The 23,288-nt window shown below is 35.2% G+C and overlaps 2 protein-coding genes across 2 annotated transcripts in view; both read left to right on the top strand.

Moving 5' to 3' along the window:
• The window catches only part of LOC142226624 (uncharacterized), a 513,612-nt gene that overhangs the window by 151,245 nt on the left and 339,079 nt on the right, over positions 1–23,288 (top strand). The window lies entirely within an intron of this gene.
• Positions 11,884–22,715, top strand: Ptp36E (protein tyrosine phosphatase 36E). Its single transcript, XM_075296722.1, has 2 exons — positions 11,884–12,222; positions 19,341–22,715. Exon 2 carries the CDS (start codon positions 20,553–20,555, stop codon positions 22,689–22,691), a length of 2,139 nt encoding a protein of 712 aa, XP_075152837.1. The 5' UTR covers positions 11,884–12,222; positions 19,341–20,552; the 3' UTR covers positions 22,692–22,715.

Here is a 23,288-nt window from a genome sequence, read left to right as displayed (position 1 = left end):
CAACTTGGCCATACCAAACAAATTACAACATTGGTTCCGCCTCAACTCAACTCTGGCAAGGGATTTACATCAAATATTTATTCAAATGGAATGTGGTTTTGTTTGTCCAAGGAAATGAGTAGGTGAAATTCTATTTTCGACAAAGCGAATGAGGTAGGTAAAAGGATTTGGATTCCAAAAATGAATTCGCTGAGGGGGGAAGGCAAATACGTAAGACCATTTGTACATGTATTGGGGAAGGATTGGTCAATAACATTTGGCATCGTAATATTTAGGATGTTTAGCCTTTTGTGCGAGAGAGTTTATTCAACTCTTGGAGAGGGGTGGGGGAGTTCGATTAATAAGTGACAACTTAATTACATTTTTAGTCAATTAGAGAGGTAAACTTATTGTAGTTTTATATTGATTGACATATGGAGGGATAAAATCAATCAAGGGATTGCGAAAAACCATTAACTTCAATCTATGTTCAGAGTTTCGTTGTTTGTTTTTGTTACGAATTTTAATTAGTTTACTTAACCTCTTCCTTAAAAACAAAACGAAAAAAATGCCAAATTAAAAAACGCGAGTATCTCAATACCATGTGATTTTCAATAAACGTATTTACTATTACGTTTGTTTTTTCATCTCTCACCACACGCAACCCAAAATTGCCAACTAAATCCCAATTATATTACTTGTCATACCAAATACTCCATCAATATGGCAACCCACAATAAAAACGTATCTGGTCAATATGAAATGTTTTATAGATACATTAGAATATTGTTAGCTGCAAGCAAACACATGCCATGTGTGGTATTTTAAGATGGATATACCCTCAAATATTTTTATTTTTCTTTTTTAAACTTGAGCTCCATCTACAATCAAGTAGAGCAATCACCCATATGGATCATAAATACTGCCTCATATTGAATCATAACACATGATATAAAAACATGATCAAATCATTTAAATACAGATGATAGTCCGGGCGGGTCAAATATTATCACGGATTACGTACAAAATTCTACTAACAATAAAAACGTAGACAAATTCCTAAGGGAAGGGAATGATTTAAGTTCTTAAATTTATATTTAAATTATACTTTAATAACTGAATTTTTTTTTTAAGTTTAATAACTTTAATCTGCAAACACATGTGCCTACACGCAAAAAAATAATTCTTTCCCCCCAAACGAAATTTTAGACAAACAAAGTTCGTTTCTCATTTGCTTTTCGTTGAAAGGAAGTGTATATGGAAGAAAAGTATATACTTTTTGTGATAAACGTTTATTCTTTTCCAGGATGTAAAAGCAATTTCATAAAGACTAACTCAAAAAAAAATTTTCTGGCTAATTGCATTTTCCCTCACATCTTTCTCACTTCCACGAAGTTTTTTAGTTCTTAGCACCTTTTTCTGTAATACAAACAATGTAGAAGAAATTATACGATTTTATAAATGTTTAAATTTTTTTTACCTTTCGCCTGGACTGAGAATCGAACCGCGGACCATGCAATTTGTAAGGCAGCACACTATCCACTGAGCTACGTAGCTGTTATTGTCATCAATAGCTAATTATCCATATAAGTTATATTAATATAGCATAGCTTACGGCGCCCACGAGCCGATTAAACAAAGTTTATTTAAAAGAAAAATACATTTAGTTTGGGACCGTGGAGCAGTGGTTGCTACGTCGGACTTGCATGACACGGGTCGTGGGTTCGATCCCTGCTTCGACCAAAGTTTTTTTTTTACATATATTCCAGATACGGTCGGAAGATTCCGAAAAAATGTTCAACATTACATTCTACTATATTAAATTATTACTATGAACTGTAAAATGTGTCTTAGTAAAGACATAAAGTCAGAAAAGAACAGTGTTTGATATAAACGAAATGGACCGTATTGTTGGTTCAAAAATAACTTTTTTATTGAAAAAATAAAAATTTTGTAACAAACGAATTTTTTTGGTGATAAAAGTGTATATTTTCGAAGCAATTCAAAAAACTCTAACAAAAGAAAAACGTTTTCGGAACACGCTTTCCAAACGTTTTTTTTTTTTCTTTGTGTGTACCAGAAATATTGATTTTAGACCACGGTTAAATAGATTTTTTACTATTTGGTAAATAGATTGGTAAAGTTTTTGATAATTTGTTAGATTTTGCAAAGTATTCCTTCAATTTTACTATATAAATAAAAAAATTTTACCGAATTTTCTACATAAATAAAGTTTTGAAAACAATTTTCTGTAGAAATAAAATTTTTACTCAATTTTCTATGGAAATAAAATTTTGGCAAAATTTTATATAAAAATAATTTTTTGACCACATTTTCTATAGAAATAATATTTTAAGAAAATTTTCTATAGAAATAAAATTGACCACATTTTATATACATAAAAAAAATTTCACCAAATTTTATATATAAATAAATTTTTAACCAAATTTCTATTGAAATAAAGTATTTACCCAATTTTCTATGGAAATAAAATTTTAACCAAATTTTCTATAGAAAGAAACTTTGAACGAATTTTCTATAGAAATATTTTTTTTACCACATTTTCTATAGAAAAAATATTTTGGCAAAATTTTCTATATAACATAAATTTTTAACCAAATTTCTATAGAAATAAAGTGTTTACCCAATTTTTTATGGAAGTAAAATTTTGACCAAATTTTCTATAGAAAGAAAGTTTTGATCGAGTTTTCTATATAAATACTTTTTACCACATTTTCTATACAAATTATATTTTGTTCAAATGTTCTATATAAATAAAATATTGACCAAATTTTATATATAAACAAGCATATACAGCAGTAAGTTCGGCCGGGCCGAATCTTAAACACCCACCACCATGAATCAAATATTAGGGTTTCCATTGAAATTTCAGAGGGTTTGAGGACAGATCAAGCAGAGCAGTTCAACCAGTACACTTCACGAAGATAAATTTAAATATTTTACCTATGAAGACTATATCAGATTCTGGATTTATAAGAACCATTTTGGTTTGAGTTTTAGAGGAATCATTAACATCTCTTGTAAGTGTGCAAGAAGATTATAAAATAACGTCTTGATTTGAATTTTGAAATCTGTAGATTTTCACCCGAGAAATAAAATCTGGAAATTTTACATTGAGTTTCAAGCAATTTTCATGATCAGTGCGCCTTCTATATTCTCAAGAAGTGAAATCGGTCAATATGGAGGCATTACCAAATGGACCGATAAAAACTTAATCCGATACACGTTTTTGTGAGCCTTAAATACCAGAATATTTACAATTTCAGGCAAATCGGATAAAAAACTAAGGTTTCTAGAAACCTAAGGAGTTAAATCGGGAAATCGTTCTAATGGGGGCTATACTAAAATACGGACCGATACTCACTGTTTTCGGCACACCTCTTTATGGCCCGAAAATACCTCTAGATTTAAAATTTCAGGCAAATTGGATAAAAACTACTGTTTCTATAAGCCCAAGAAGTAAAATCGGGAGATCGGTCTATATGGGGGCTATACCAAAACATGGACCGATACTCACAATTTTTGTCACACCTCGTTATGGTCCTAAAATACCTCTAGATTTCCAATTTCAGGCAAATTGGATAAAAACTACGGTTTCTATAAGCCCAAGAATTAAAATCGGGACAACGGTCTATATGGGGGCTATACCAAAACATGGACCGATACTCACCATTTTTTGGCACACCTCTTTATGGTCTTAAAATACCTCTAGATTTCCAATTTCAGGCAAATTGGATAAAAACTACTGTTTCTATAAGCCCAAGAAGTAAAATCGGGAGATCGGTCTATATGGGGGCTATACCAAAACATGGACCGATACTCACAATTTTTGTCACACCTCGTTATGGTCCTAAAATACCTCTAGATTTCCAATTTCAGGCAAATTGGATAAAAACTACGGTTTCTATAAGCCTATGAAGTAAAATCGGGAGATCGGTCTATATGGGGGCTATACCAAAACATGGACCGATACTCACCATTTTTGGCACACCTCTTTATGGTCTTAAAATACCTCTAGATTTCCAATTTCAGGCAAATTAGATAAAAACTACGGTTTCTATAAGCCCAAGAATTAAAATCGGGACAACGGTCTATATGGAGGCTATACCAAAACATGGACCGATACTCACCATTTTTGGCACACCTCTTTATGGTCCTAAAAGATTTCTAGATTTCCAATTTCAGGCAAATTGGATAAAAACTACAGTTTCTATAAGCCCAGGAATAAAATAGGGAGATCGGTCCATATGGGGGCTATACCAAAACATGGACCTATACTCACCATTTTTGGCACACCTCTTTATGGTCATAAAATACCTCTAGATTTAAAATTTCAGGCAAATTAAATAAAAAACTACGATTTCTATAAGCCCAAGACCCTAAATCGGGAAGTCGGTTTATATGGGGACTATATCAAACTTGACCTGCCTGCCGACAATACAGACAGCCAGACAGACAGCCAGACAGACAGAAAGACGGACATGGTCATATCGTCTTAGAATTTCTCCCTGATCAAGAATATATATAATTTATGTAGTCGAAAATCGATATTTCGATGTGTTACAAACGGAATGACAAACTTATTATACTCCCGTCACCATTCTATGGTGGTGGGTATAAAAAAATGAAACCAAATATTCTATATAAATAAAATTTTGAAAAAAATTCTGTAGAAATAAAAATTTTACCCAATTTTCTATGGAAATAAAATGTTTACCAAATTTTTTATAGAAATAAAGTTTTAACCGACTTTTGTATAGAAATAAATGTTTTACCACATTTTCTATATAAATAATAGTTTGAGAAAATTTTCTATAGAAATAAAATGTTTACCAAATTTTCTATAGAATGAAAATTTTGAAAAATATTTTCTATAAATTCAACATATTTCAATAGGTTAACGTCTGTGTTATTTCATACTATCAAAGTCCATTGTGAGGAAGGTCTCCCTTTTTGTAGAACTAGTAACTTTCCCTTGTTGGTGCAAGCTAAAATCGTTAAAACATTTAAACTTGGACACATTTACAGTTCAAGGGATATTTATATGATATTTATTATTATCATTCAAAACAATTATTTTTTTTCATTCAAACAAAAACATTTTTTAATACTAACTACAAACACTTGATCAAAAATTGCGAAATAAGATTTGTTTCAATTTGGTAGATTGTGGTAAAATTTTCTTCAGATTTTGGTAGATTAGTTTTGGAACGTGTGCCAACGTGTTATAGACCCCATAAAATATATGCCGATCGACTCAAAATCACCTCTTGAGGCGATCTGGTGTCCGTCCGTCGGTTCGCTTGATTCCGATCGCACATATTGAGCGATTTTGAAGAATTTTGGTACCACGTGTCGGAGAAGAAACGCTAATAAATTTGCAAAAAACACGGATCAAATTTAGATATAGCTACCATTTAGGTACCCAGCAAAAAAATTTGGAAGTTCTTCTAAAGGCAAAACTTTAAAAGCACTTCCAAAAATGTCCTCCCTAAGATGTTCTTTATTTTAACTGCACAGAAAGTTTATTTGAGTCAATTTTTTTATAACTCGTTTTTTCATATTTTTAAAGGGACATTTAAAATTTTATTGTTTCAAAAAGGTTAAAAATGGATTAAGAATTAATAAAATAGTGCAATTTATTTAAATTTTGCCGAAAAAATGCTAAATCCTTTTTAGAAAAATTGCGATCTTTTAAAAATATTTGATATCAAACGTTCCAGACAAGCGTTATAATGCATTAAAAATCATAAAATATTTTAAAAATTATTTATTCGTCAAAATATCACAAAATTTCTTAATTCACATCTAAAACATTGGATTCGCTTCACACCTTAAGAAGTGATGCAAATTCAGTGCAACGGCTGTTGAAGTGGTGGACATCCGTCCTATGACAGGCCCATGTTAAAATCATCGCTTCTGCGTCAATTTTGCACCACTTCCGGATCCAAAAAGAACATTTTCACTGCTTTTTGGAGACGCTTTTTTTGCTGGGGTATGGCCGAATTTTGATAAATGCACACAGAAAACAAATTTGCTGTGACAACAAATTTTTTTTTGCCAACCGAATTATTTCTCCGGGTGTTGGATCAGATTGCTCTTCTTTACTAAGCGATCGGCATCAAATTTGACAAAACTTAATCTAATTCAGCACCCTTCAATTGTGCACAATTTCATCGAAATCGGTTTAGATTTAGATATAGCTCCCATATATATGTATCGCCCGAGTTTGCCAAATTTGGCCTTAATACTCTTATTTATTAACCAATGTTTCGTTATATTAACGAAATGTGTCGTTAAAAGTCAGTCAGTTAATACAACGAAATTTTTCGTTATTATAACGAATTTTCTGTCAATCAACGTAACGTTTCGTACTATTAACGAATATTTTCATTGTATTAATGAAAATGTTTCGTTATATCAAAGAAAATTTTTCGTTGGTGGACTTTTAATGAAATTTTCTTTGTGTGTATTAAGACTTACATATAGCTCTTACATGAATACGTTGCCCGATGTTCACAAATTTGGCTTCATAACCCACACTAATTGAGCGATTTTCTCTTTTCGAATAATGGACTCAATATTAGTGGCCTACTAACCCTGGTTTTACTGCAATGCGGAACGCCGTTCGGACTCGGCTATAAAATGGAGGTCCCTTGTCATTGAGCTTAACATGGAATCGGGCAGCACTCAGTGATAAGAGAGAAGTTCACCAATGTGGTACCACAATGGACTGAATAGTCTAAGTGAGCCTGAAATATTGGGCTGCCACCTAACCTAACCTAACCTAACCTAACCCTGCAGGTATAAAATCAAGTATGCACACAAAAAGAAATTTTGATTCAATCATGAAATTAACTGATGCAATTAATTTTTTATACCCTCCACCATAGGATGGAGGTATAGTAACTCTGTCATTCCGTTTGTAACACATCGAAATATTGCTCTAAGACCCCATAAAGCATATATATACTGGGTCGTGGTGAAATTCTGAGTCGACCTGAGCATGTCCGTCCGTCCGTCCGTCCGTCTGTTGAAATCACGATAACATCCGAACGAAACAAGCTATCGACTTGAAACTTGGCACAAGTAGTTGTTAGTGATGTAGGTTGGATGGTAATGCAAACGATCCACCATATAAACGGAACCCCAAATTTGGCTTGCCGATCCTCTAAGAGAAGCAAACATCATCCGCTCCGGCTGAAATTTTGTACATGCAGTTAGTATATGGTCTTTAACAACCGTGCAAAAATTGGTTCACATCGGTCCATAATTATATATAGCTCCCATATAAACCGATCCCCCGATTTGGCTTGCGGAGCCTCTATGAGAAGCAAATTTCATCCAATCCAGCTGAAATTTGGTACATGGTGTTGGTATATGTCCTCTAACAACCTTGCAAAAATTGGTCCTCAGTGGTCCATAATTATATATAGCCCCCATATAAACCGATCCCCCGATTTGGCATGCCGAACCTCTAAGAGAAGCAAATTTCTTCCGATCCGGCAGAAATTTAGAACATGGTGTTGGTATATGGTCTCTAAGAACTATGCAAAAATTGGTTGAAATCGGTCCATAATTATATATAGCCCCCATATAAACCGATCCCCCGATTTGGCTTGCGGAGTCTCTAAGGGAAGCAAATTTCATCTGATCCGGCTGAAATTTGGTACATGGTGTTGGTATATGGTCCCCCAGAACTATGCAAAAATTGGTTCACATCGGTCCATAGTTATATATAGCCCCCATATAAACCGATCCTCAGATTTGACCTCCGGAGCCCCTTGGAAGAGCAAAATTCATCCGATTCGGTTGAAATTTGGTACGTGATGTAAGTATATGGTATCCAACAACCATGCAGGAATTGGTTCATATCAGTCCATAATTATATATAGCCCCCCATGTAAACCGATCCCCAGATTTGACCCCGGTGCCTTTCGGAGATGCAAAATTCATCCGATCTGGTTGAAATTTGGTACGTGGTGGTAGTATATGATATTTAACAACCATGCCAAAAGTGGTCCATATCAGTCCATAATCTTATATAGCCCCATATAAACCGATCCCTAGATTTGGTATTGGAGCCTCTTGGAGGAGCAAATTTCATCCGAGTGAGTTGAAATTTGGTACATTGTGCTAGTATATGGTCGTTAACAACCATGCCTAACTAGGTCCATATCGGTCTATAGTTATATATAACCCTCAGATAAATCGATCCCCAATCACACAAAAATTGGTCCATATCAAGTTCATAATTGTATATAGCCCACATATAAGCGACCCCCATATTTGAATTCTGGTTCTCTACGTACCGTGCAAAAGTCCATATCGATTCGTAATTATTTGTAGACTTACCTTTACATACCTTTTTTGTCTAATATATATCACATATGGACTAATTCACAATTTAGAAAACGATGTTGAAAAGTTTTAAGATACCACAACCCAATTAATTCGATTGTGGATGACAGTCTTTCGTAGAAGTTTCTACGCAATCCATGGTGGAGGTACATAAGATTCGGCCTGGCCGAACTTACGGCCGTATATACTTGTTTTTAATTGAAATGCCTTCAATCACGAAAATGATGGTATCAATCACAGTTTTAAATGGATATTAAAAAATACTTGATTAAACAACCAATTGATTTCATTTCATTAAAAAATTTTCCATAATTTTTTTAAGTGACTTAATCTTCCGAGTTTTGTTAAAAAGTTTATTGTATAAATTAATTTTTCAAACAAAAATATTAAATTACAAAAGTAAAAGTTTTCAATCATTGACTTAATTAATTGTATACTCCTTTATTGATTAAAAAGTTAATTGTCTCAATTAATTTATTAATTGAAAACAAGTATAAAAGGCCGTAAGTTCGGCCAGGCCGAATCTTGTGTACCCTCCACCATGGATTGCGTAGAAACTTCTACGAAAGACTGTTATACACAATCGAATTACTTGGGTTGTGGTATCTTAAATCGTTTTCTATATTGTGAGTTAGTCCACACGTGGTATATACTAGACAAAAAGGTATGTAAGTCTACAAATAATTACGAATCGATATGGGCTTTTGCACGGTGCGTAGGGAGCCAGAATTGAAATATGGGGGTCTGTTTTATGGGGACTATATACAATTTTGAACTTGATATGGACCAATTTTTGTGATTGGGGATCGATTTATCTGAGGGCTATATATAACTATAGACTGATATGGACCTAGTTAGGCATGGTTGTTAACGGCCATATACTAGCACAATGTACTAAATTTCAACTGACTCGGATGAAATTTGCTCTAGCAGAGGCTCCAAAACCAAATCTTGGGATCGGTTAATATGGGGGCTATATATGATTATGGACTGATATGGACCACTTTTGGCATGGTTGTTAAATATCATATACTACCACCACGTACCAAATTTCAACCAGATCGGATGAATTTTGCTTCTCCACAAGGCACCGGAGGTCAAATCTGGGGATCGGTTTATATGGGGGCTATATATAATTATGGACTGATATACACCAATTCCTGCATGGTTGTTGGAAACCATATACTAACATCACGTACCAAATTTCAACCGAATCCGATGAATTTTGGTCTTCCAAGGTGCTCCGGAGGTCAAATCCGGCGATCGGTTTATATGGAGCTATATATAATTACGCGCCGATGTGGACCAATTTTTGCATGGTCATTACAGACCATATACTAACACCATGTACCAAATTTCAGCCGGATAGGATGAAATTTGCTTCTCTTAGAGGCTCCGCAATCCAAATCTGGGGATCGGTTTATATGGGGGCTATATATAATTATGGACCGATATGGACCAATTTTTGCAAGGTTGTTAAAGACCATATACTAACACAATGTACCAATTTTCAGCCGGATCGGATGAAATTTTCTTCTCTTAGAGACTCCGCAAGCCAAATCTGGGGATCGGTTTATATGGGGGCTATATATAATTATGGACCGATATGGACCAATTTTTACATGGTTATTAGAGACCACCTACTAACACAATGTACCAAATTTCAGCCGGATCGGATGAAATTTGCTTCTCTTAGAGGCTCCGAAAGCCAAATCGGGGGATCGGTTTATATGGGGGCTATATATAATTATGGACAAATTTTTGCATGGTTGTTAGAGACCATATACTAACATCATGTACCAAATTTCAGCCGGATCGGATGAAATTTGCTTCTCTTAGAGGGTCTGCAAGCCAAATTTGGGGGTCCGTTTATATGGGGGCTATACGTAAAAGTGGACCGATATGGCCCATTTGCAATACCATCCGACCTACATCAATAACAACTACCTGTGCCAAGTTTCAAGTCGATAGCTTGTTTCGTTCGGAAGTTAGCGTGATTTCAACAGACGGACGGACGGACATGCTCAGATCGACTCAGAATTTCACCACGACCCAGAATATATATACTTTATGGGGTCTTAGAGCAATATTTCTATGTGTTACAAACAGAATGACAAAGTTAATATACCCCCATCCTATGGTGGAGGGTATAAAAATTTTCAAATTCAATCAACTTTTTTATTGGAAATATTTTTGTGATATTTTCTTTTTTTGTGTTCGGGTGTCTGTTCAGACTAACACCTTAATTTTCTTAAATAAGGAAATACGGTTTATCTCCTAAAACCTGTATGACTGATACCTCACGAATGCTTATATTTACTAATTCGGTAGGGGTGGTTTAGGGTAACATATGATATAGATATGATCGGCCCGGTACGACTTTCTATTTCATGATAGGAATGATTGTTTCAATCTGCCAACTGACAACTCCATCGGAAAGCTTGGCTTTTTTGAGGCTATGCATACTGTGAACGAGCGAGTTTTGTATTGTTTTCAGCAACTGAAAATATTCATCTCGCCCAAAAAATGGAACAACTTTCGACGTGGATTAACTCAATAACAGTGCATCAATGAACTTATGTATATTTTTAGCGATAAAGCTCCGTCAAGGACTGTGCTAATCGATGGTATGGTGAATTCAATCGAAGTTGAGTTCACTTCAAGGCGAATTTCGTGAACATAATCGAAAATCAGTTGTTATTCCTGAAACCATTAATGCTGTGTGCCAACTGATATTGCATCATGCATCATCATGAAACCTATCGCGAGATTGACATTAATGGGACCAACATATATTCAATATTGAATTGACCGTCAAAAAAATCTGTTTGCATTCAATCCCACACATTTTGTGTCAATTGGTCAAATGAAGTGTTGCAAAAATACGATCGCAATGCTTCGAAACATGTCTATGATATTGTGACAGGCGGCGATGAATCATGGATTTACGCGTTTGAACTCAAAAGTAAACATCAGTTGAAATTTCGACACCTAAAAAAGCGGATGATGTGATCAGAATGCATCTTGTGGATATGCCTCAATCTGTGTTCAAAAGTCTATAGATCTTAATGGGAAATATTTTGAAGAACAATAAGGCGATATTCGATGATTAATATTTGTTTTTATTCTCTAATCCTGAAATAGAAAAAGCAACCCCCGTATAAATCTTTCTGTGATCGTTATTTGGAAATTTCTTTATCCCATATAAAAAAAAATATATTTCAAATCTAATGACGTTTTTTCAATCCAGAAATCAAATGAATTCTAATTTTTAATGTGCTTGTGATAGCACTCGATTCATGTGAACAAATACAACCATGTGTATCGTTACCAAAGCCCCTCAAACCATGGGTCATTGCAGGCCAATGCTTTATACACTAAAGTGACAGTAGATATATTCGAAATTCAACAAGATCTAATTTTTTGTTCTTGCCTTCGAGCAAATGTCATCACAAAAGAGAATTCAACAAAAAGTGGAACAAAATGTGAAGAATTCATTCATTCCCACTCGCCCCAAAAAAACGGACGTTATTTGACAGAGCAAGTGGTGGCAGTGCGAAAAAACGACCAACAACGAAACCAAAAAAAGAAATAAAATTACCTCGAATTTTTTTTATAATTTAGTGCAAAAATATACCCAACGGGAAAATTTATTTCACACGGTGGCCAACAAAGTTTCAAAAACTAAATAGAAATGTCTATTCGCAAAAACCAAATCCTCAAAACGAATTACCAAGTGAAAATTTTTGCCAATACGAAAAAATCAGCTCGCCAAGTGAAACAGTGAAAATTGATGACCTACAAAATTACAAAATTAAAGTGAAAAGTGGAGAGAAAAAAACGGCGAATATTGAAGAAAAAGTATAAATTCGAAAATTACAAAAGTAAAAAAAAAAACGAAACGAAAAATTGTAAACAAACAATCGATTGATTTTCGCCCAGTTTGATATTGAAATTCATATGAGTAGTGGAAGAAGCACAGGAAAAAAATCCCTATAAAATTCTTTTCATCTGACAAGACGACGACATAGAGACGAGGTGTGATGTGCATGGAATTTTCGATTACACATTTCGAGGCTGCCGTCGTCCGTGGCTGGCTGCCTAGCTGGTGAATGAAAAATAGACCAGATGAGATGGTTTTTTTCTGCCTGCCACGGAGTTGGCGCAGTGAGCGTATGTGTTTGTGAGAATTAAAGGCTATTGAAAGAAATCACAAAAAATTTTCTCTTTCATTAAACGAAGAGAGAGCAAAAGTGTTAGAAAAATGAGCAGAATTTGAAATAAACAAAAATACAAGAAAACATACAGAAAACACTAACGATTATCAAAATATTTGCAAAAAAACACACAACGCATCATCTACAATAGCAATAAAAAGTTAAAACATAAATTCGAGGAAATTGGGAACATGATTTAGGAAAAACAATATACGAAAATATTTCGAATGATTAATAAAGTCTTTGCTCATAATTGCTTTCGGAAATGACAATAAAATTTGTGTTATGGAAATACTAAATCAATTCGTTGAATATAAATTTTTTGTGTCTTTTATTTGATTTTTTTATTTACAAAAAAAATAAATAAACAAACTAAAAATTAGCTATTGCAATAGTTCTTTGATACAATATAAATAAAAAAGCAAGCACTGAACTAGTATGAGAAATTTGCCAGACTCTTCCGCTATTTGGATCACAAACGAGTAAAGTGGAACCCCTACTCGCACTGTGGTAAATGATATTATAACTAGGGTTTTTCCCGGGATCCCGTTCCCGGGAATTCCCCGGAAACCGCTATTTTTTCGCTCCCGCTTTCCCTGGAATTCCCGGGAAGTTTTCTTTGCAGTATTTTATATAAAATGGAGGGATAAATACTACAAAAACATTATTTTTAGTACCATTAGTACCATAAATCATCATTCTCATTACACTTCCAAAATCTACTTTAATTATTTTCAACTGTCATTTTCTTTGTAAATAAAGGACTTGAAATCCATTTTTAGTGGATTTTGAGTCTCACGTGAATGGGGTATAACCTAGCCTATGTAGAGAAGAATATATATAAAATAACTTAATTGGTTTTGGTATTTTTGGTTAGATAAAATAATCTAAGAAATGAAATAAATTAAGTAAAAAATTTCAATTACTTTAGAAATTGCATTCTCCTATTTGAATGGTACCAAGTATTAATTCATTTGTCCAATGTACGGTATGACTGTAAATGAAAAGCAACTTCCAATTACGGAGATCATTTATTTTTCTTACAATGTTAGAGTAACAGATGGGCTGAATTCATCCATTTTAATGAAATATTTCGAACAATCAATTCTATTTTTTTTTAATTTTTATTTAAGAATATATACTTACGTATATACATATTTCGAATATTGGCAGATATTTTTCTATAAAATTTATTTCTATAGAAAATTTTGTCAAAATTTTATTTCTATAGAAAATTTTGTCAAAATTATATTTCTGCAGAAAATGTTGTCAAAAAATTTTGTCATAATTTTATTTCTACAGGAAATTTTGTCAAAATTTTATTTCTATAGAAAATTTTGTCAACATTTTATTTCTATAGATATTTTGCCAAAATTTTAATTATATAGATATTTTGTTCAAAATTTTATTTCTATAGAAAATTTTATCAAAATTTTATTTTTAGAGATATTTTGGTCAAAATTTTATTTTTATAAAAATTTTTGTGAACATTTTATTTCTATAGAAAATTTTGACAAAATTTTTATTCTATAGAAAATTTTGTCAAAATTTTATTTCTTTAGAAAATTTTCTCAATATTTTGTCAACGTCTTATGTTTCCAACATTTTATTTCTTTGATTTTTTTTTTGTTTTTCAAAATTGTGTTTCTATAGAAAATTTTGTCAAAATTTTATTTCTATAGATATTTTGTTCAAAATTTTATTTCTATAAAAATTGTGTAAAAATTGTATTTCTCTAGGAAATTGTGTAAAAATTTTAATTCTATAGAAAATGTTGTCAAAATTATATTTCTATAAAAAATTGAGTCAAAATTTTATTTTTATAGAAAATTTTGTCAAAATTATATTTCTATAAAAAATTTAGTCAAAATTTTATTTCAATAGGAAATTTTCTCAATATTTTATTTCTAAAAAAAATTGTCAAAATTGTATTTTTATAGATATTTTGATGAATCATAAATGCATTTTTGCGACATTGCCTAAAAATTAAAAAAAAATCCCATATTTATACCCTGCGCCACACTGTGCCCAAAGTATTAGCTGTACCCAAGATTTTGTAGAAGTCTGAGAAAATATTGTCAAAATCGGGTCAGTTTTAAATATTGGTTAATGGGAACATAAACCTTTATATAAAGCACTCAGCAAATTTGAAACATTTACTAAACTTGTGTTTCGTCTCATAACGTTAGATTTAAATTTTAAGTACATAGATTTTGTAGAAGTGTATACAATTTTGTCTAAATCGGATCAGTTTCAAGTTCATGCATATCGGAATATAAACCTTTATATAGCTCGCAACAAATTTAAAGGATTTGATATGGTATCAGTAATTTTGGTCCACAATGTGTTGAAGGGTATAATACAATGAGCCCTGTTCGAATTTGAACTCTCTTTACTTGTCTATAAATACATATACTGAAGACAGTTGTTATCTGCTCATATGATGGGTATTTATATCATTAATTGATTTATTAAACATGGGACTGACATTGCCTCAAATTTTAACTATAGAGTTCAATTGGCATCAGTTTTGAAATTAAGAACTTTTTTGCATACATAAGTAAATACGATAATTTATATCGATTCATTTACGTTACCCCCCATAATTGAACTACAAATTAGTGGTATTAAAATGAGATTTAGTTATATTACCCGGAGTCGACTCGGGAGTCGGAGTCGAGGCTGATGAAAAATACTGGAGTCGGAGTTGGCTCGACTCCACAGCAATGCTTTTGACCGAGATCCCGAGAAATTCGAAAAAATCCCGCTTTCCCGGGAATGGAAAAGTCCGGGAAAAAACCCATAATTACACACCAAGTCAGCGTTAGCGTTGAGAATTTCTAAAAAGTGGAAAAAGTGTCACTTGCAATAAAATGTGACACACCCATTTAAAAAAATGGCACAAAAATTGGCTCACTTTTTCGAACGGAAAATATCCATTATCCAAAACTCAATTTAATCGAAAGTCACTACTTGAAATTAATATTTCGGTGGAATATCTCAAATTTAGGTTTTAAGTGGCGGTGTGGAAAATAATACAAGATCAAAACCTCTCTCAGTAAAATTGATGAAATGTTTATATAGTTTCAGATGCAATGTGACTCGCTCTTCGTATTCAGATATAAAACGCCGTTCGAAAAATTTACATCCATAACGACTGTTTAAACAAGTATATACTGACTTAAGTTCGGCCGGGCCAATTCTTAAATACCTACCACTAGAGGTGTGCGCGTGACACGAAATTGTCGTGACACGCGTGAATCATGCGTGAATCACGTGAGCCGTGAATAAAATCTGAAGCAATTCTCGTGAATGGGACTAAAATAAATATTTCGTGCGTGAGCGTGCGTGAGTAATAATATCGGTTCGTTAATGTGCGTGAATACAATTTCTGCAAAATCACGCTCACGATAAAAATCAAGATTTAATTCTTAAAAATCAAGATTTAATTTTTACTTATGTTAAATTAAATTGATTTAGCTGTCGAACTATATTTCATTTATAAATTTTGTTACCTTAGGTTAGGTTAGGTTATGTGGCAGCCCGATGTATCAGGCTCACTTAGACTATTCAGTCCATTGTGATACCACAGTGGTGAACTTCTCTCTTATCACTGAGTGCTGCCCGATTCCATGTTAAGATCAATGACAAGGGACCTCCTTTTTATAGCCGAGTCCGAACGGCGTTCCACATTCCAGTGAAACCACTTAGAGAAGCTTTGAAACTCTCAGAAATGTCACCAGCATTACTGAGGTGGGATAATCCACCGCCGAAAAACTTTTTGGTGTTCGGTCGTAGCAGGAATCGAACCCACGACCTTGTGTATGCAAGGCGGGCATGCTAACCATTGCACCACGGTGGCTCCCTTTGTTACCTTAGCTCATTCCCGGTTGAGAAATGTGGTGAGTCTCGTGAATTTGTCGTGAGTCACGTGAATTGTCGTGAATCGTGCGAGAGCGTGAGTCTATAAAAGTAGTTCGTGCGAGTGGCTACAGCACTTATCGTGCGTGAGTGTGCGTGAATAAATATTTGACTTCGTGCACTCTTCGTCAGGTTACTTGCAAATGCATATATAAAATTTCAGATGAATTTGATGATACTCTGCCAAACAAGCATATATACCAACATAGAAATCGGGAGACTTAACACATGAGAGCCATACCAAAACATTCACCGATCGACACCATATTCGCTACACCTGTGTACGGACCGAAAATACCTCTAAAGTTTGAATATCCGGAAAAACGGATGTCTCGGAGTCAAATCGGGAGATTTGTCTATATAGGGGGTATATCAAAATCGATAGATATGCCCCGTATTCGTCTTACTTATGTAAGGACTCCAAAATACCTCTTGATTTTGAATTTGAATCAAAATCGATAGATATACCCCATATTCGGCTTACTTATGTGAGGATTCGAAAATACCTCTTGATTTTGAATTTGAGGCAAATCGCATACAAATTGGGATGTCTACGCACTTAAGAGGTCAAATCGGGAAATCGGTCTATATGAGTTAAATACGAAAACAAAATATTTCCAGATATGCGGTGTCTAGAAGCTCAAGAAGTCAAATCAGAAGTCGGGCTATATGGTGGCTATACCAAACCGAGGACCGACGGTCAAATCAGAAGTCGGGCTATATGGTGGCTATACCAAACCGAGGACCGACACAACATATTCGGCACACTTACTTATGAACCCAATATACCTCTCGAATTTGAATTTCAGGCAGAACGGATAAAAGTTCGGATATCTAGACACTCAAGAAGTAAAATCGGGAGATAGGGCTATATGGAGGCTAAACTAAACCTTGAACCTATACACGCCATCAGTGCTGCCGCTACTACTTCAATCGAAGTATTTTGCTTCATTTTCACAAAATTTACTTCGTCACTCCTTCTTCCAAAAATCTGCTTCACTTTTTGTTCTGCTTCAAATTTTTAAATTTTTCGCCATATTACCTAATTATTTTTCCTATTCCTTTAAATACGATGAACATAGCGGTTTTAGTCATTGAATTATTAACCGATGTGGACCAATTTTTGCATAGTTGTTAGAGACCATATACATACACCATGTACCAAATTTCAGCTGGATCGGATGAAATTTGGTTCTCTTAGAGGCTCCGCAAGCCAAATCGGGGGATCAGTTTATATGGGGGCTATATATAATTATGGACCGATGTGGACCAATTTTTGCATGGTTGTTAGAGATCAAATGCTGAAACCATGTACTAAATTTCAGCTGGCAAGCCAAATTTGGGGGTCCGTTTATATGGGGGCTATACGTAAAAGTGGACCGATATGGCCCATTGCAATACCATCCGACATACATCAATAACAACTACTTGTGCCAAGTTTCAAGTCGATAGCTTCTTTCGTTCGGAAGTTAGCGTGATTTCAACAGACGGACGGACGGACATGCTCAGATCGACTCAGAATTTCACCACGACCCAGAATATCTATACTTTATGGGGTCTTAGAGCAATATTTCGATGTGTTACAAACGGAATGACAAAGTTAATATACCCCTATCCTATGGTGGAGGGTATAATAAAATGAATTCTATTGTTTTGTTTTCAAAAATGTATGCTACTTCAATTTTATTCAATCTACTCCACTTTTTTTCCAAAAGCTACTTCACTCAATTTTTCTCTAGCGGCAGCACTGCACGCCATATTCGGCACTTTTTATAGCCCCAAAAGACCTTTATATTTTTAATTTCAGGCAAATCGAATAGAAAATACGGTTTCTAGAAGCTCAAAAAGCAAAATTGGGAGATCAGTCTATATTGGGGGCTATATAAAAAGATGGACCGATACTAACCATTTTCGGTAGACCTCTTTATGGCCCTAGAATATCTCTAGATTTCAAATACCAGGCAAATTGGATAAAACCTATGGATTCTAGACTCCCAAGAAGTAAAATCGGGAGATCGGTCTATATGGGGGTTATATCAAAACATGGACCGGTACTCACCATTTTCGGTACACCTGTTTATGGTCCTAGAATACCTCAAGATTTCCAATTTCAGGCAAATTGGATAGAAACTACCAAGAAGCAAAATCGGGAGATCGTCTATATGGGAGCTATATCAAAACATGGACCATTACTCACCATTTTTGGCATACCTCTTTATAGTCATCAAATACCTCTAGATTTCAAATTTCAGGCAAATTGGATAAAAACTACGATTTCTATAAGCCCAAGACCCCAAATCTGGAGGTCGGTTTATATGGGGACTATATCAAAACCTGGACCGATATAGCCCATTTTCGAACTTGACCTGCCTGCAGACAAAAGACGAGTTTGTGCAAAATTTCAGCACGATTGCTTCATTATTGAAGACTGTAGCGTGATTACAACAGACAGACGGACAGACGGACAGACGGACATCGTTATATCGTATTAGAATTTCTCCCTGATCAAGAATATATATACTTTATATAGTCGGAAATCGATATTTCGATGTGTTACAAACGGAATGACAAACTTATTATACCCCCGTCACCATTCTATGGTGGTGGGTATAAAAAAGAACCCATCATTAAATAATTCATTAATGAATATTTTTTTTTTTATTTTCCCAAAATATCTTTACCACAGTGTAGTAAGCATATGTCAAAGAAATTTGTAGGGCTAAAGTGAATGATTATTAAAAATATTTATGTTTAGATATAAAAATGCCACTTAAGACTTCGAGATTTCCTATTTGTGTTTCAAATTCTGCTCGATTTATTTTCTAAAAAAACTTTTTTCAGATAAATGTTTTCACAATTCGAATGAACAAATATTAACAACAAATGCAAATAACAACAATGGCAATGTATTTAGAAAAAATATGGAATAGTGTAGTGACAATAATTAATTGTAATAATATGAAATTAAACAACCAAACTAGAGATTATAATTAAATAACTAAATCGCAAATGAATTTAACATGGTGCCACTGTCCAACAATAAACGAAAACAATAAAAACAAAAAGGAAACAATTGTGTTTATACGACATCAACGACTTAAAAAAACAGTGAAGGAATTCCCTGTTCCTCTACTCAAAGAGCAGAGAACATTGTAAAAGAGAGAAAACAAAGAGGCTCTGAGTCAGAGCATTGAAAACAAAAAACGAATAAAAACAAAAACAGTGAGACACAAATTTAAGAAGAGATATCACATCATAGTTACCTACCAGTCTTTACACACCTCCTACATTTGTACTCTAACCAAATGGCAAAGAGTGCTGCCTTATGGCCAGTCGTTGTTTTTCATTCTCCCGTGTTGGCTGCAGACTAGAACATTTTCAAAGAAAATAAAACGAAAAATTATTTAAAATATCTTGACAACAAAAACAAAACTATTGAAATTGAAACAAAAACAAAAACAACAAAAGTGAGTGCGTGTGTGCGGGAGTGAGTGAATGAATGAGTAAAGACGAAACAATAACAACTACTTGTTTCGCCAAAGCCCTCGAATAAGAAAACAAAAAGGCCAAAACATTAACAAAAAGGCAGACGCACGGACGGACGGACATATAGACTAACTGTCAGCATAGATACTTTGTGGTTCATAATATCCCCCAAACCAAGAAAATTTTTGATTGGTATGAGTGGCTGTGAATGATGATGTGGAATGTTTGTGTGTGTGTGTGTGTACATGCTGCTTGGTGAATCTATGGGTCTCTGCATGCCTAGATAATTGAATCATAAAATACAGTGCCGCCATCCTCGTAAGTTAATCATCTGCGCTGGCCGTCAAACACCCAAACAGACATAAAATCTATAAGAAATTCACCAAGTTCCTTCACCTACGTCATGGCAAAGTGAAACGCTTCTCTCCCTCCCATTCGAGTGCCACAAATTCCACAACAACCACCCAGCTAACTGGAACAGCAACAACAACACCCCATAAAAGTCCCCACAAACCACCTACAGCAGCAGTGGCAGCATCAGCAGCAGCAGCGTTAACAGAAGCCAATATGTCACAAACTGATGAAAATCCAAGAGCCTCTACGTCCAGAGATGCAGCAACGGTGGCTACATTGAATGTCAATGGTAATGGCAAAGTCATTGCTCGAGGTAGTGCCAATGGTGGCGAATTGCGCAAATCTTCACCACAAAAACAACGCCGCTCCAAATCATCACCCCGCCATGGTACCATGGAGGTGAAACCGCGAAAGCGGTCCATGATATCCATACCCAGTACCATTAAACTGAGTATGCTTAACAGTGGCCTCTTATCGTTCGAGAAAATCAAATTAGAGGCCCGCGATGAAAACAACTCCCTAGCCAATATCATGCCCACCCATCCCATCGATACTCAACACTTTCTGAAGATGTGTGAGCTGAGGCGTAAATTTGCCGTCCTCTACAAATTGGAATTTCAAACCGCAGCCAAGGTGGAGACCAATACCTGTCGCCATGCCATGAAGAAGAGTAACCATGGCAAGAATCAAAACATCAAATGCATTCCCTATGACTACAATCGGGTTGTGCTGAAGAAGGTGGAGGGTGAACCCGATTCGGATTATGTAAATGCTTCCTATGTCGATAGTCTGCTGAAGCCCAATGCCTATATTGTTACCCAAGGTCCGGTGGAGGATACGGTTAATGCTTTTTGGCGTATGGTATGGCAGGAGAATGTGAGTGCCATCATTATGTTGACCAAGACTTTTGACTTTGCCAAAGTGATGTGTGTCCAATATTGGCCACCCAACAGGGAAGTCCATGAGACCTATGGCGATATCAATATCAACATTGTCCGCGAGGAACAATTGGCCAACTTCCATATACGCACATTTCGCCTATACAAAGTGAACGAAGCTAATCGCTCTGAGATCATTGAGGAGCGTCTGATATTGCAATTTCACTATACGGAATGGTATTCGCATTGTTGTCCTTTCTCCAATGCCTTGTTGGAATTTCGTAGACGAATCCGTTTGGTAGTGGGTAGCATTATCAAGGATAAAGACTCTCGAGGTCCTATGCTGGTGCATTGTGGTGATGGTGGAGGCCGTTCTGGCGTGTTTATTTCCATTGATGCCAATTTGGAGTTACAGGAAGAGGAGGAATGCTTCAATGTCTATGGCTATCAAAAGAAGCTACGTCAATCCCGCAAGGGCTTAGTAGAGAATGTGGATCAATATAAATTCATCTATGACACTTTGGAAGAGCACTTGGTTTGTGGTAAGACCTGGTTCCCAGTTTCCGAACTCTCCGATCGTTTGAAGGCTAAAGCTCGACGTAACTCACAAACCAAATTGAATGAATATCAAATGGAATACGACAAGATTTGCAAGCAGACACCACGTTTCAGCATTGGCGATTGTGCCGGTGGTCATCGAGCCGATAATCGTGAAAAGAATCGTGATGTCCTATGTGTGCCGCCCGATAATTTCCGCCCCTATCTCACCTCCTTCCAAGGTAATGCTTTTACAGACTATATCAACTCAGTGTTTGTCGATGGCTATACGAAACCGCGGGAATACATTGTCACCGAATGGCCCATGAAACATACATTGGGTGAGTTTTGGTCATTGGTCTACGACACCGAATGTTCAGCCGTGGTAGTACTCTGTCAACCCCCTACTAACTCACAAACCTTTCCCTCATTCTGGCCCATTAAATCCAAAATGGAGAAATACGGTCCCGTTTTCTCTGTGCACTATTCCTCAGCACGCAGTTACACTAACATCAAACAATGGGAATTCAAGATCAACAAGAAAATCGTCTCATTGACCGAAATGATGGCCGGCGTTAAGGCACCAACACGCACCGTACAGCTCTTCCAATTGACGTGTTGGCCCATGGGTCATAAAGTGCCCACATCGACCAATTCGCTGGTCTATCTCATGAACATGGTCGAATTGTGGCGCGCCAAAACGGACTATGGCCCTGTATGTGTTGTATCACCCGATGGTCGGAGCCGTTGCGGCGTGTACTGTGCCGCTAATGCTTGTATCGAACAGGTCATACAACATGGTGAAGTGGATGTTTTTCAGGCTGTCAAGACGGTCAGGCGTAATCGTCCGCATTTGGTGGAGAATATGACCGAATATAAATATTGTTATGATTTAGTTTTGCATTATGTTTTACATTTTCTCAACAAAAACGATTAAATTGCGCAGATATTTTTTCCGGGACTTCGTATGGAGGATTTCAACAGATATTGAAGAAGAGAAAAACGCGAAATTAATTTGGTGCGAGCGAGAGAGAAAGAGAGAGAAATTATTTCACCATAGCAAGCTATGGTCGCAAACTCCATAAAGTTTTGGAACTAATGAAGGTACCAAAGGCATATAAAAATAGATTGGAGATAAAGGGATGAAGGGATGATGAGGGATTTAGTTTTAAAATTTTTGGGGAAGAGGTCGGTTATTTAAAGATCAAGGATAAAAAGGAAAGGGGAAGAGAGATCTATATTTTAAATATGCCCAAGGGATATTAATGAAATGATATAAGATATAATGAACATTTCAAAATTTAACGGCTATAAATGAGAGAGAAAGAAGGGGAGAGTGAGAAAAATACTTCAGATGAGAGTATTTTAAAACGGCAAACTCGTGAATAATAAGGGATGGACCAGTTGCTTTTTATTGTTTAATTGATTAATTTTCATAGTTTTGAGTTAAAGAGAAAGGATAAATTAAGAGGTTAGCACTCCAGCTTTGGTATAAAGATGCCGATTATGGCACTTAAAGAGGACAACGGCAAAT

This window comes from Haematobia irritans, chromosome 2, assembly GCF_050003625.1.
Source record: "Haematobia irritans isolate KBUSLIRL chromosome 2, ASM5000362v1, whole genome shotgun sequence".
Taxonomy (NCBI): Eukaryota; Metazoa; Arthropoda; class Insecta; order Diptera; family Muscidae; genus Haematobia; species Haematobia irritans.
The sequence above is the reverse complement of the archived record's forward strand: the minus strand, read 5'-3'. Positions and strand labels throughout refer to the sequence as shown.